Source organism: Lampetra fluviatilis, chromosome 9, assembly GCF_964198595.1.
Source record: "Lampetra fluviatilis chromosome 9, kcLamFluv1.1, whole genome shotgun sequence".
Lineage (NCBI taxonomy): Eukaryota > Metazoa > Chordata > Hyperoartia > Petromyzontiformes > Petromyzontidae > Lampetra > Lampetra fluviatilis.
Window position 1 is genome coordinate 2,014,744 of NC_136283.1, and position 14,467 is coordinate 2,029,210.

The following is a 14,467-nucleotide window of genomic DNA, read 5'->3' on the forward strand; positions in this document are numbered from 1 at the left end:
TCTCTAATTAGTCTTGGCCAGTAGTAACTAGTTTTGCACAAAACGTCTACAATATCAAAATTATTTGAGTGTCCTTGTTGGCACGCGTGTTCTGCTGATCAGCACGAGGCTAAACGAACACCAAATAAATATATAATATTCACAAATACAACTGTAGGCATTGGCAAACCACGCGTGCCAATAAGGACACTCAGTGGATTTTGATAATCGATTTTATGGCGTCATCACATTTCTCCCTCTATTTAAGGAACTAAACAGGAGGATTTCTCCACAAATCTGGCTGTCGCCTGATGAAGCTGGTTGTAATTACTGGCGAAACGTCGTACTCAGATTGTAAATGTTGTGGCTTTGCTCTCCAACACACCGGCGTGCTGTACTAGTGACGAATTGGCATGTTCTGTTTACGTGACAACCCTTACTAGTTGGCTGAGTCGGGTGGTGACGTTTCAACGACACATTTAAATATTTACGCGATCCCACTAAAAAAAAGAACTGTTATGGATGACATTGTTCGCGAAAGCCTACTTCGTGTTAAACTATCATTGTTAACATATCCCTAGCGAGCAACTTGAACATTAACACAAGGCAAATACTCCACAACACCCGTGCAATAGAATTGCAGCTTTGCGTTTTTTTATTGATGTTGATGATGCTTTTCTTAATTGTTCAAACAACAGTTCAGCCCCAAAAGAAAAGAAAACAACAATATTTGAGTGTGTGGCCAAGCAGCGTCTAAATAAGAGGCATTAGCGGGAATCTATCACTCAATGGTCCACGGGTTCCAGACCAGATGTTTGACTTGTTGGTGACCTAACAGTTTCAATTTCCTTACGTGAAGAATAACAGCGAATTACGTGATAACCATTTGCACTGAGTAGAGTAATTAACTAATTGATTATCATTCACCAAGTGAATTGGTCATCGATACTGTTAAGTTTTAGCAGCCGGAGGTGGTGTCCCGTATCCGCTTTGGCCCGTGGACCAATGACATGTCCCTGTTGTTGTAACACAATCTTAATCACCAAAATGTATCTATGTGTAGCTGTAAGCGCAAATGGGTGCCACGGCCAAAAAGAATAACAACGCGGTGAGCGTCGTCAGTCTGAAGATGCTTTCTCGAGCGTGTTTCTTGAAGACATTTTTTGGTCGTTCCGCGTGTTACTTCGATGTCGGGTAGATCATGCCCCGGTAGGGACACGATATCGTGCGGTCGGCAATCTTCACCACCTTGTAAATGCACAACTTCGTGTCCAGCATCAGCTCGCAGTCACTGTCGTACATCACTGGAATCGAGAGCCTGTGGCAGATGGGGAGTGGGGTTGGGCAACATCAGAGGTGTCACTTTGTTTTTAACTGGAACAGAATAACACCGGGTGATCGAAGCAGCAGTTTTTGTTAACAAGGCTGGCACGCTCGCTAATGAGGTCCACGGTTTGCTCTGGTTAAACAACAAATGTTGCTGGATAACATTGGTATGGAAAGCCAATAAGCCGATGGACGATAACAGATGTGTGTTATTTACCCATAATGCTCCACACCAAGTTATTAACCCATAATGTAGTACAGGAATCGCCCATGTCCTGTGTCGCTTCGTTTTCGGGATGCGGGTTTACGTTCACATGGCGCACGCTTAGACGCCTCCACAAGTGGCAGCGCCTTGCATCACGTGTCCTCTCCACCATCCCAATGCCCTGCTGCAGTCTAGCCAATGGGAGCCCGGTGGCAGCTGTCTCTATGCGACGTTTGTCTGCTGAACTACTTTCGCAAGTGTTGTGACGTGGCATTAATGTTGGTATCACCGTGCCGTGATTTGGATATCACAAGCACAAGGAAATAAAACGGAGCAGAATTCTGGTCCATCAGCCTATCTGATTTTCACCGAGAGACAGAAGGACATATGTTCGTATCATCGTGTACCCACAATGCTCCACGCATACCCACACATCATGTTGTGTATGATGTTACTTGTTTGTTGATCGGGGATCCAGGTCGTATGTGGAGCACTCTTGCCGAAAAAAAAACATTGGCTAATAGAGAAGCGTTTGTTTAATCAGCCTGGCTAAACAAAGTAATTATTTGGTGATACTCTATTGTTCAACTGGTGCTCAATCAACAACAATAATTGGAAAGTTAAATTGTACTCTTTGGTTCTTTCGTCCGGACGCTTGTATTGCGCCCGAAATGTCGTGATTTTTTTTACTTTATACCTACGCGACTTTACCGAAAGAACCAAAGAGTATGAATTCCTGCAGTCACGAAAGCTTAAAATCCAGTAAAATTGTCTATAATTATATATAAAACAATATATAATTTAGAACAATACTGAAGAATGTATGTACTGTACTGTGAAGATGGGCCATTGCCCGAAACGTCGCCTATTATATATACAAATTTTACCTTTTTGTAAGGCCACACAATGTTATTGACCAAAGTGTTGAGTCGGGTGATTGTTGTTTGTTCAGTGCCTCTGGTGAATCCGGGGCGACTGATTGATTGTGAAGACTCATCTGGTTTTTTTTCTTTATCCGGGCTCTCTGTGTTCAAACGCTTAAACTGATCCTGCTGCTGATGAGACCCAGAGGGGTCAAAATCGGTCCAGAGTTTTACCACTTAAACAAAATGCCGCGTGATAATATTGGCGTGGAAAACCAATAGGCCGGTGGACTAGCACGACATTTATTTGTCTACGTGAATACACAGAACGCGAAACTCTGCACCCTCCATTTGCCTTGACCTATATCAACGCGTGAAGCGAGTTTGTGTTAAACAGGATTACATTGAATTTCGATTTAAAGCTTTCGTGACTGCAGGGATTCATCTTCTTGGTTCTTTCGGTAAAGTCACGTAGAAGGGAAATAATACAATAATGAAAATAAAACATAATAAAATACAATTCTCACGACGTTTCGGCCACAACGCAAGCAGCAGGAGGAAGGCTGCTTGCGTTGTGGCCGAAACGTGGTGAGAATTGTATTTTATTATGTTTTATTTTCATTATTTTATTATTTCCCTTCTACGTGACTTTATCGAAAGAACCAAGAAGAGGATTACATTGGTTGAAAAACACATCCAACAACAACACGTAAAATGTGGTGGTGACTTCTCGGCTTACTTGAGAGTACAGGTCGGGATGTAGTTGGCGCCACAGACGCACGTTTCACATTTGGCGTTGCGCCAAGACGCTCCGATTGGCACGAGTCCCATAGGCGAGCTGCACCCCCTCGAGATGATCTGCACCGCAGGCTCTGTGGGAGTCGCGGTGGACGTGGGGGGGGGGGGGTCGGCAAGGAGGTTGTAAAGACGCACATCTCAATTCCACGAGTCGGTCGTCGAAACGACGAAGCAATTCTGCGATCTAAACGTTCAGCTCTTGAGTTGGTGGTGGTGGTTTGGACAAGGCTGAGAAGCATTGTGCATGCAGTGTGGTGATCGCATGGCAGTTGTTGTCATGCAAGGCAAAAAGACGTTTGATCCAGAAACGCCACGGTTCTCGCTTGTGGGACCATGCATTTAACAAATTAAACTAAAACTCAACATAATTCGTGTTTTTTGGGGGTTAGATCGTGTCGGTGTATAGTTATAACCATGTTCATAGTAAAACAAGTGACATTGTAACCTTAGACACACCGATGTGCTGTACCAGTAACGAATTGGCATGTTCTATTTACGTGACAAACCTTACAGATTGGCTGTGTCGGGTGGTGGCGGGTTTAACGACACATTTATATTTATGCGATCTAAGTGTTAAACTGTAACTCTCACCGTCTTACTTAAGATCAACTAAATCGTGAATTATAATACTGGTCGTGAAAACCGACATTTTAAAAGACTGTTCATCTTTTCAAACATTTACAGGATTCTAACTCCAGCGAAGTACCAGTTCAAGCTTGTTAATTTATGAAGATCTAAGCTGGCATCTAGTACTGTAGTTCTCGCCATGGAGTGTCTAGAATAATGTAAATCTCTCCAATGTCCAGGGGTTGGCAACCTGCAGCTCCGGAGCCGCGTATGGCTCTTCAAGGACCGCTTCGTGTCGCTAGTTATTAGGGACAACCAGCGTCTCATATTCACCGCTTGCATCGCAGCTTTCGAAATATTTGCGGTTTTTTAACCAAATTCGAAACATGTGGCCATTTTTATTATTTTGTTTCGCCGGCCCCTGGCAACGGGGGAAGACATGAAATGTTTAATTGACATTTGTTTTGTTTAACTCTAAAATAACCCGTCACTATTCAATTCTTACGAATGGTAACAGCGCGTTCAGGAGCTAAATGCCAACGTCGTGGTCTGCTGCGGGCCACAACGAGAGGGCTTCAGCACAGCAAGAGAGAGAGTTCGTGTGGTGCTGCTGTTCATCCTCTTCCTCCTCTGAAGGAGTGCAGATCACGGTGGGTTCACTGTGCGGTCCGTGGTGTGGGTCGCATGGCCACAGGCGCATTGCTGCGGCTCTGCCTTCAATTTCCCACGAACGAAGGAGTTGTGCGCGTCGGGCTGTCGGTGTGCTGACGCGTGTCTTTGAGGAGGAGGAATGTCAAATCCGCAGCTGCCCATGAATTGATCTAGGCCCCGCATGTAAAGGCACTAATTGGGCGCGTGTGATGCCATATTTTAGATAATAAAAGAAATAGACAAATACACACATTACACTATTCATTTTAGGGAACGCCATGTGTGGCTGATGCTATGTGTAAAATATATTTTTTATTTATATAGCAAGGCGTATTGTCGGCTTATTTCTTGTGTAACTTATAATTGAAACAACGAGACTAATGATTATTTTAGAATACATTTCTAGCAAGCTCGGTTAATTTGAAACCCGAATAAATGTGCACGCGGATGATCAAAAGTTCACCGTCGGTGCGATGGTGATGTCACGCTTCTGGGCAGTTGGAGGCAGTCGCCCTCCAACAACAACGGAGGGCAGAGGAGCGACGCTCACAACAATGAGCGGAGCGCCGGGCGGCTAAGATGCAGCAAGTTGCCACAGTAGGGGGTACAGCTGGTGCATCTACCGGTCATCTCAGTCAGCTATCCCATGGCACTTGAGTCTGTCTGGTGACCTCCTGTCAGCGAGCCTTCAATACTTCACGTGGCCTCAAAATGCACCTGGCCTGGCACAAGCGCCGTGGTGACGTCGCCATCACTTAGTGGCGAATGGCGGCTATTGGTATGGTGTGTGTATGTTTGTTGATCTTCTTTCGCACCGTACGTAGCCAACCGTGATAATCGGAGCTGTGTGTGTGTGTGCGCGCAATGTCTCACGTAGAACGGCCGCGTGGTACATCGGCACCAAGCCACAGAACAGCAGCGCGATCAGCAGAAGTTTCTGCGTAAAAAAAACAAACAGCGACAAACAATGAGTTGTGGTTATTACACAATGAGTTGTGGTTATTACACGTTTACATTCGAAACGGTGGACGTTGAGCCAATGATAAATGTCTCGACCTCCTATGTAGCTCACATAGACCGTTGGGGATCAGTGCTGTTTAAAACAAAAAGCGAACTATTAATGCCGGGAAAGGCGCGCGCGGGGAAGTAAAGTGTGCCCAGCACCACGCCCGGCCACCCTGGTCTTTTTCCCGGTGCTGATGTTTATGGGCTGCGCCATGCACTCTTTTAAGGCTGAGTCGACCTAGGGGAGGCCCATAACCCGTTTAGTTATCACTCGCCACGGATGTTAGCCGTGGCCGGCAAGTGAACGTCGGTCAACGGCTCTTAAAAGTGAACGTGAAAAGATCCCGCACAAACCTATCGAAGCTAGACTCGTTGGCAAGAGTGTGAACGTGACCCTTGTTTTTCGCGCTGCAAATAACGTTTGAATAATTGTAAGTCAAACGCGACTGATGATGTTTAAAACCTACTGACTGTTGGCTCAACCCAGTAACTAAATCTGTAGAAGGTACGGCAAAAAACCAGACATCACACGTGACGCGAGTTTCATCGCAGTCACCTTCCATCACCACCTCTGCTGCTGCTGCTGCGTTGGCAGTGGTTCACAAGCACGATAATCAACAACAACAACAACACAAGTCAATACATTCGTCAATAACACTATGGACATCAAACACATTTTAACAGGCAACGTTTCGGGCAATTGTCCTTCTTCATGGCACAAGTGTGTAAGTAAGGCTGGTAAAGTGGTGACTCATTAAATGTGCATTTAATATCTCGACAAAAGCAATAATTCCGAATGTATCTTCTAAAAAACGACTGTTCGAAATGGAAGGGGCGCAAGGTTTTATGCCGCTGTTACGTCTACTTCATTACGAGACAAACCGGCAATGCGGGCGAGTTAGATCCTGTGATGAACATGAGTTATATATCCTGTGATGAAACACGAGTTAGATATTGTGATTCACGGCGGTCGCCCTTCTGAGCAGGCTCAAACCTGCTTAGCTTCCGACTAATTTGGTCATCGGCATTAAAAAAACCCGATGAACTGTATTACTATCAACGTAAATAATAACGATACTAACAATGCGGTTAACGCACTGAGCGATGAACTCGGTTATCTTGCGTTCGATCCAATGGCAACTCATATCTTCTTAACCGGTCCTGGATACCCACATTCACCAATCGCACTGACCAGCGTGGTGAAGTATGGTCAAACAGCCCCTATGACCGACAAGACGTCTGGAGAGGGCTTCAGCTGCAATCGAATTTCGTAAGCGCCGTACACTCAATCTTGATTTGAAGCTTTCGTGACTGCAGGACTCCATACTCTTTGGTTCTTTCGGTAAAGTCACGTGGGTAGAAATAAAATAAAATAAAACAAATCACGACGTTTCGATCGCAACACAAGCGGCAATGATGACGACCGCTTGTGTTGCGATCGAAACGTCGTGATTTGTTTTATTTTATTTCTAACGACGTGACTTTACCGAAAGAACCAAAGAGTACGCCGTACACTCACCACTGCGCCACGGCTCCCCACGCTAAATATATTCTTCCAAGACAAAACATCCCCCATATCGCCTGAACATACATTTGGGGGCAACTGCTGTGAGCGAGTAGCACTGCCCGTTACACGAGCGGGCATAGGTGGCCAGCACAACGCGCGGCCGCCTTTGTCTCCCACAGTAGCGTTGTTTACACACCGCATCAGGTACTCATTTGAGGCTGAGTCGACCTAGGGGAGGCCGAGGGCCGGGTCAGATAATCGTCACCGGCATTGGCCGTGAGCGGGAATCGAACTCGGGCCTCGGGGTTCGCGGCCCACTCCCGTTCCCCGATGTACACGCGCCATCCACTCGCTCTCATGCAACACGCGCACTAGTACAGCACACCGGTGTGCAAATGAAAACCGCAAAAAATAAAACCGCACGCGTCCTGACCATGATGCGACGGTGGCTGGGTCAGGCTCTTGAACAAGGACTCAGAATGACAACACAGAGTAGTCGTGGACGAAGTCGTCTCAGCCCACCGTATTTATGCGCCCCTGAGCCCTCATGCTGGAGGTCACGTCTCTGACCCGTGAACGCATTTCTTTTTGGCGAGTTACTTTAGCTCAGCACACGCTAATCGCCCCGCTCTTAAAAGCCCTACGCAAACAATTTAAGCAAACCCATTAATAAAGAGCGACCACGTGGCCTTTGCGTCGATGGTGACCCAGAGGGGAAAAAACATTTGGCGAGTGAATGGGCGAATCCGTTGCGTTCGTGGGCGGCTGGGTGGGTGAATTCGTGGGGGTGTGAGTCCTTCCGGGCGTAAGTCGGTGGGTAGGTGAGCGAGTTGGTGCGTGGGCCGGTGAGTGGGTGAATGCCTGGAGGGTAATGGGGGGGGGGGGGGTGAATCGGTTCGTGCTTCGCTAGGGGAGTGAGTCTGTTTGTCATGCCTGTCAACCCCTTATCAGTGCCCTACCTTAGTACAGACCAATTCAGACCGTATTGATCACCCCGTTCCCTTATAAATCTCAACGTCCATCCTACAAAGTCTAATCACAATGGAAAACACGAACAAATAGACGGAAAAAATGCCCGTATTGCAACGGCTGTAGGCCGTATGGACCTGAAAACTACATTTCCCTGTACAAGAATATGGGCTAAACCGTATGGGTCGACAGGTGTAGTTCGTCAGCGACTCGGGTTGTGAGAGTGTGAGTAGGTGAGCGAGTGAGTGAGTGAGTCAGGAAGTGAGCGAGTGAGACAGCCGGTCACTGAGTTGGTGAGTCAATGAGGCACTGGCACGTGTAAGCGAGGTGGTGAGTAAATGTTTGAGTGAGTTATTTCGTGGATCGGCGAGTAAGAGAGTGTGCAGGTAAGTTGGTGAGTGAGTGGATGTGTGGAAGAGCGAGCGAACACGTGCTGGTAGGTGTTTGTGGGTTAGTAAGTGAGCGAGCCAATGAGTCGGTGAGCGGTATGCGTGTAACTGAGTGGATGAGTGAGTGGTTGGGTTGGTGAGTCGTTGAGAAAGGCAGTGAATGTATGAGTGAGCGAGCTCGCAAGTGGGTGAATGGAGTAAGTCGGTGGGTGGGTGAGTGTTTCGGTGATTTGATAAGTCAATAAGGGAGTGTTCGGTGAGTGAACAAGCGAACGATCAAGCTTCCTAACAGGCTTTCCCGAGATGTTCCACAAAACCAAACAGACAAACATTGCCTATTCCCACATTAACCATTCCCATGTTTCATCACACAGCAGTCGTCTGTGTCATTTACACGATTGTATGGTGGTGCACACCCGTGACCCTGCACTTTGTAGACAAGGGTTGGTTACTGGGGGTTTGCGACAATATCAGTTTCCACAATATGACGATTGTCAGCGAGAACGTGATGAATACGCGATTTTTTGAGGGATGGGGGGGGGTGAGATCGCTTTGACGCAATGTCTCAATATGTGTCGTACAACCCTCCTCCACCCCACACAACCAAAGTGAGTTGCCGGGTGAACAAACACGCCAACGTGCGTGTTGAGCAATCCACGTGAATCACGTATTTGCCGTTGAACTTTTTTCACACCGTACGTCGCCAACCGTGCTAATAGGAGACACGTGAATCACCATGTTTAATACGCACGGTCACAGGCGTTGGCAAGGACTGCTGCTTCGTGACGCGCTATTTATTAAAGAGCACCCGGTATTCACTACGCAGTGCAATTACGGCTCTTGAAATGTTTCGAGGGGGGGGGGTGTTTCTTTCATAAACCAAATTCGAGAAAAATGCCTCTTTGTTGTTTTGGTTGCCGACTGCCTCTGACCGTGGAGGAGCCCCACCACCTTGGAGACGGAGCCATGGAATCACTCGCTGTACTCCGCAAGTGCCGTGAGAGATCCATCCGAGTGTGTGGACGGATGTGCCACGAGTGCGTGTGTTGATGCGCGCGTGTGAGATGTTCAAGGCTTGAGTGCCGCTTGAACTCACCACTAACCTAATTTTCTAACATTTAAACTGCGGCTATCGCCGATTTACGGAAAACAATAGCGCAGACGTTACGGGTTGTTGCCCTTGGTCGGGATTACGGAGCGAGGTAGACAGAGACGTTGGCTGCTCTTTGATAAACAAGATCACAGAGTGACGCACGGTCTATCTAAATGAGCCAAATAATTCCTCCATCAACTTTAGAAAAATAGTTTTTGTTTGCTGTCCTTCACCCCCCCCCCCCCCCCGCACACTCGTGGCAGGAGGCACTCTCCTCCTGCAGTGGATTGAACACAGGAACTGTGTGGGAAAACTAGACAGATCGGAATCCCTCGATGCGTTTTGTGGCGATTGCATCCCTCGATGGGTGCCGTGCCGACTGAATCCATCGATAGGTTCCGTGACGACTGAATCCATCTATGGGTTTTGTGCCGACTGAGTCAATCTATGGGTTTTTTGCCAACTGAATCCATCGATAGGTTCCATGCCGACTGAATTCATCTATGGGTTTTATGCCGACTGAATCCATCTATGGGTTTTGTGCCGACTGAATCCATCTATGGGTTTTGTGCCGACTGAATCAATCTATGGGTTTTTTGCCAACTGAATCCATCGATAGGTTCCATGCCGACTGAATTCATCTATGGGTTTTGTGCCGACTGAATCCATCTATGGGTTTTGTGCCGACTGAATCAATCTATGGGTTTTTTGCCAACTGAATCCATCGATAGGTTCCATGCCGACTGAATTCAACTATTGGTTTTGTGCCGACTGAATCCATCTATGGGTTTTATGCCGACTGAATCCATCAATGGGTTTTGTGCCGACTGAATCCATCTATGGGTTTTGTGCCGACTGAATCCATCTATGGGTTTTGTGCCGACTGAATCCATCTATGGGTTTTGTGCCGACTGAATCCATCTATGGGTTTTGTGCCGACTGAATCCATCTATGGGTTTTGTGCCGACTGAATCCATCTATGGGTTTTGTGCCGTCTTCATCTCATCGCGACGGTGGGGAATTTCAGGTGGATGAGGACTGCGACCTCCTTGGCGTGGTCGAAATGACTGACTCGTTAAAAGATTACTATTCAGAATGTCAAACAAAGCAACACACTCGTAAATTGTACTGCCATGAAACGAGAGACGTATAATGGGTGACGTTCCGAGCAATGACCCTTTATATGTGCAATTTTATTGACGAATGCGTTGAGTTGTTTTTGATGTATGTGCTTGCGCACAAACCACCGCCAATGCAGGCGCGTTACCAAAGAGAATGTGTTTCATAACAACAACAACAATACAAAATAATGACCATTTGTTCATCTGGGAAAGCATGCGCATACGGGTTGCGGTGTGTTCGCGATCTGAGTTCGGTTCCCAACTGTGGCTCACAGCGGTGTTGAGTGATTTTTTTAACCGGTCCCATTAACCACCCAGCATTGACCAACCGCCCCATGACCGACAGGGTCTGGAAAGGCCTTTAATCCAGCAGTGGGTTGACAGAGCTCTGCAGAAGTTCCGTTCATTTAAATAAAGGTAATTTGGAAAATCTAAGAGCATTATACTCTTTCGGTAAAGTCACGTAGGTAGAAAAATAATAGATCACGACGTTTCGATCGCAACACAAGCCATCATCATCAGGTTGGACAACCACAGCAAGTAGGGGGGGGGGGGAGAGAAGTGGGGGGGGGCAGAAAGTTGACCCCGCAGCAGAACCCGGGTCACTGCAGTAAAGTGGACCACCGCGGCAGCAATGCCGAGGCCTCTATAACCTCGTGTCACGGCAGATCTCTCGCCTACTTCAGCACTATACACTACACTATACACTATACCCTACACTACTACACTATACACTACACTATACACTACACTATACACTACATTATACACTACACTATACACTACACTATACACTACACTCTACACTATACACGACTATACACTACACTATACACTACACTATACACTACACTCTACACTACACTACACACTATATAACCTCGTGTCACGGCAGATCTCTCGCCTACTTCAGCAGTTGTTTTCTTGCTGTGGTTGTCCCACCTGATGACGATTGCTTGTGTTGCGATCGAAACGTCGTGATCTATTATTTTTCTACCTACGTGACTTTACCAAAAGAACCACAGAGTATGGATTTCTGCCGTCACGAAAGCTTCAAATGAAGATTCTGCAGCATGATCTGTTGGCTGTCCATCGAAAACGATCACGGCGTTATGCAATGTCGGCAGTGAATAGTTATGCAAGCTAAATGAGCTACACGTGAAGGATTCTAAGTAACTATGCTCACTGGTACTAATTGGTAACTATTCGTAATATCAATCAAAAAATTTGCTAAGATCAGATTTTTTTTTAACGTGTAATTATCATCAGGCACCACGGTGTGACGTGTGGTCTCTGGTCACTCGTGATCCTCTCTGTGTCTGTATGTGCTCTCAATGATCAATCGTCTAATGGTGTGTGTGTATATATACAAACATTTTACTTGCGGCATGGACGCATTTCTTGCCGAGTTGTTTTTCCTTCTCCAGTCACTGACAAGTAGGGTAAAGAGATCGAATTATTGTTACGTAAATAAACGTAGGTTCGTTCGAGAAACTTCACTCCCGTATTGTGCAACAGTTGAAACCGTTCGCCTACCGAGGTCACTCACTGCTGGTGTCGCGTGACGTGATGATGTCCACGCCGCGTCCTGCTTTTGTAACCGTCTGTAACGAGGTGGAATGCGTCATGCTTAGCGGACCCTTTGCTCGCTGCGCTCAAGCACATTTATTCAACGGAATACCGAGTGCTTGACATTTGTAACCCGAAAAGTAATTTTTCAAGCGATATTTACTCGAATCAAAGCAATATTTGAGTTTGAAACACGGTCACAATATGGGCACCCGTGACTAAGTACTGGATGAGACATCCTTATGTCAATGTTACACTTGGAGTAACTTTCTGTTTCCCGAAACGGAATTGTCTCTATTGCAATGACCATTATTGGCCGATGCGCACATCTTCTTCACGAGCGGAGCTTTAATGACATGATACACAGTCGAACTACTGTGGACATACAACCCGGACCAGAGAGTTAAACCGACGCAGTCTGCGCTCCTTCGATGTTAAAAGGAACGGCAAAAACTACACGGGCTCTCTCTAGAAGCCCTCTCCTGGTCAGCAGATCTCGACATTTAGTTCCTAAACATATTGCAATACGCAAGAGTGTTTAGCGTGTTTCATTCGTCGTCACGAATGGTCCCGTTCAGGGAGTCGCCGGCTATTTTGCGAGATTCGTGTTGTGATGAGCAGAGCAGCAACTGAAACGACAAAAGAGCATCGACATTGTGGAGAACGAGTTACAGATTCCTGAAGGATTGCTGCACAACGAACAAAAGAGGCCTTTCACGGTCGTGAACGAAACGCGAATTGAAAGAAAAGAAAAGTGCAAGCATCATCTGAGAGCAAGGGGCGTCAGGCAATAGCGGGTGCTTGTGCAAGTAAGCTCCTTGTTTTGTTTTAATAAGGACTGGGAGAGGGGGAGTGAAGGGAGGGAACCAATCTATCACGATGAATCGATTAAAGTGCATTCCCGCGTACTGAGTTTATTTAGCTCACTGCTCTCATCACCGACGGCCCAATCCATTCGGGATGAAAATCCGGTCCGTTGTTTCAGAAGCGGCACTGTGCCCGGAGCGGTCCCGTGCCGCCCTCTACTGTCCAGCGTAACATCCACGCTCCACGTGTCGATCTCCACTCAGAAATGTCAACGATTCTCATACAAAGGTGCCATTGCCGATTCGGCGTCGTCACTCGGCGTGGTAGCTCGTAAACGCCAACTGTGGTCACGCTAGCAGACGCTTCTGAAACGTCGGCCAATGCATCGATAGGATGCAACGTAGAACGTGGAGTGTGTCATTGCGTGAGCTCACGAGAGCGTCCTTCACTGCGGAGCAAGGGATGTGGAGCTCCACGGGAAGAGAGGGAGCGGTGGTGCCAATAAGCCCTGACCGGGCCAATGGCTCTAGGTCCAATACCGTCACCGTTCTAAATTCTATGGCTCGCTCCCTTTAATGGGGCATTTAGCGACCACAGACTTCCAATAATATCTCAAAACGGCTCCGATATCCGCCACACAGGAAGCATGAGATAACAACAACAACAACAACAACAACAACCATCCAAAGCAATGCTAGAGTTATGACAAATTAATGGCGACAATAGATAGGAGGGGTAGTTGACGGTGCTGAGTTGTGGTGAGGTACCGTCACGTGTGTGGCGGTGCTGAGGGCATCGATACGGAGTGGGGGGGGGGGTGCTATGTGTGTTTCATTTATAAAAACATTTGACATTTAAAGTGTAAATAAGCTACACCACGATGTCTGTGCGAAATCGGTCTTTATATGGAGTGTGTCATGCTCATTGTGTAAATAAAGACCTTGCTAGGTTTAATCTCTCAGCCAACTGAATCACAACCAGAGCTAAATAATTAAGTATAGGCCCAGCCGCTATGAGATTACACTCCGGTTTTTTGTGTGTATATTTACAACAGCCACGTTTGCAGTGCGGCAAACCTGGGGAGGATTTCTTTTGCATTGATTCTGGACTTTAGAAGCGACCCTTGCTTTTGACAATCGACATGCTTACGTGTCACTCGGAGCGGTCTGTAACGACGTTCTGGAAAGTATTTTTGGCACGCCACATGCATCTCGCCTTGTGTTGTCCTCATGATATTGTGAGCCAGAGGTGGGACAAAGTCATTGTTATGCAAGTCACAAGTAAGTCTCAAGTCTTTGCTCTCGAGTCCCGAGTCAAGTCGAGTCAAAGATGAGGCAAGTCCAAGTCGAGTCTGAAGTCATCAAAATCATGACTCGAGTCTGACTCGAGTCCAAGTCGCATGACTCGAGTCCACACCTCTGTTGTGAGCATATATATAGCAACACGGGGAACAACACAGTAATGTAGGATTGTTATTATTATCGATAGTCACACCTTGTACTCCACACCCGACACCGATAAATGCAAACGCATTGCAGAGTTCTGGAAACGAAATCGAGAGAGCCTCCGGCAATATTGCTCTGAACATCGTGGGTTCGAATCCCACCCGCAAGGTCTT

The 14,467-nt window shown here is 46.8% G+C and overlaps 1 protein-coding gene across 2 annotated transcripts; it reads right to left on the reverse strand.

The window, feature by feature from the left end:
• Positions 1–623: 623 nt before the first annotated feature.
• On the reverse strand, positions 624–12,059 carry LOC144934043 (uncharacterized). Of its 2 annotated transcripts, none has more exons than XM_078859407.1 (4): positions 12,010–12,059; positions 5,263–5,326; positions 3,113–3,245; positions 624–1,297 (listed from the first exon to the last, which is right to left on the reverse strand). In XM_078859407.1, exons 2-4 carry the CDS (start codon positions 5,282–5,284, stop codon positions 1,159–1,161), a joined length of 294 nt encoding a protein of 97 aa, XP_078715533.1. In that variant the 5' UTR covers positions 5,285–5,326; positions 12,010–12,059; the 3' UTR covers positions 624–1,158. The 2 variants fall into 2 exon arrangements, with proteins under 2 accessions (XP_078715533.1, XP_078715532.1); XM_078859406.1 differs by lacking the exon at positions 12,010–12,059 and adding an exon at positions 7,335–7,414.
• Between the last annotated feature and the right edge of the window lie 2,408 nt (positions 12,060–14,467).

Bases quoted from the DNA above. Each gene is read 5' to 3' on its own strand.
- LOC144934043 (XM_078859406.1), bottom strand. The intron at 3,246-5,262 runs GTGAGACATTGC...CGACTCCCACAG, and splicing joins GTACCACGCGGCCGTTCTAC to AGCCTGCGGTGCAGATCATC. The intron at 1,298-3,112 runs GTAAGCCGAGAA...CATCTGCCACAG, and splicing joins ATCCCGACCTGTACTCTCAA to GCTCTCGATTCCAGTGATGT.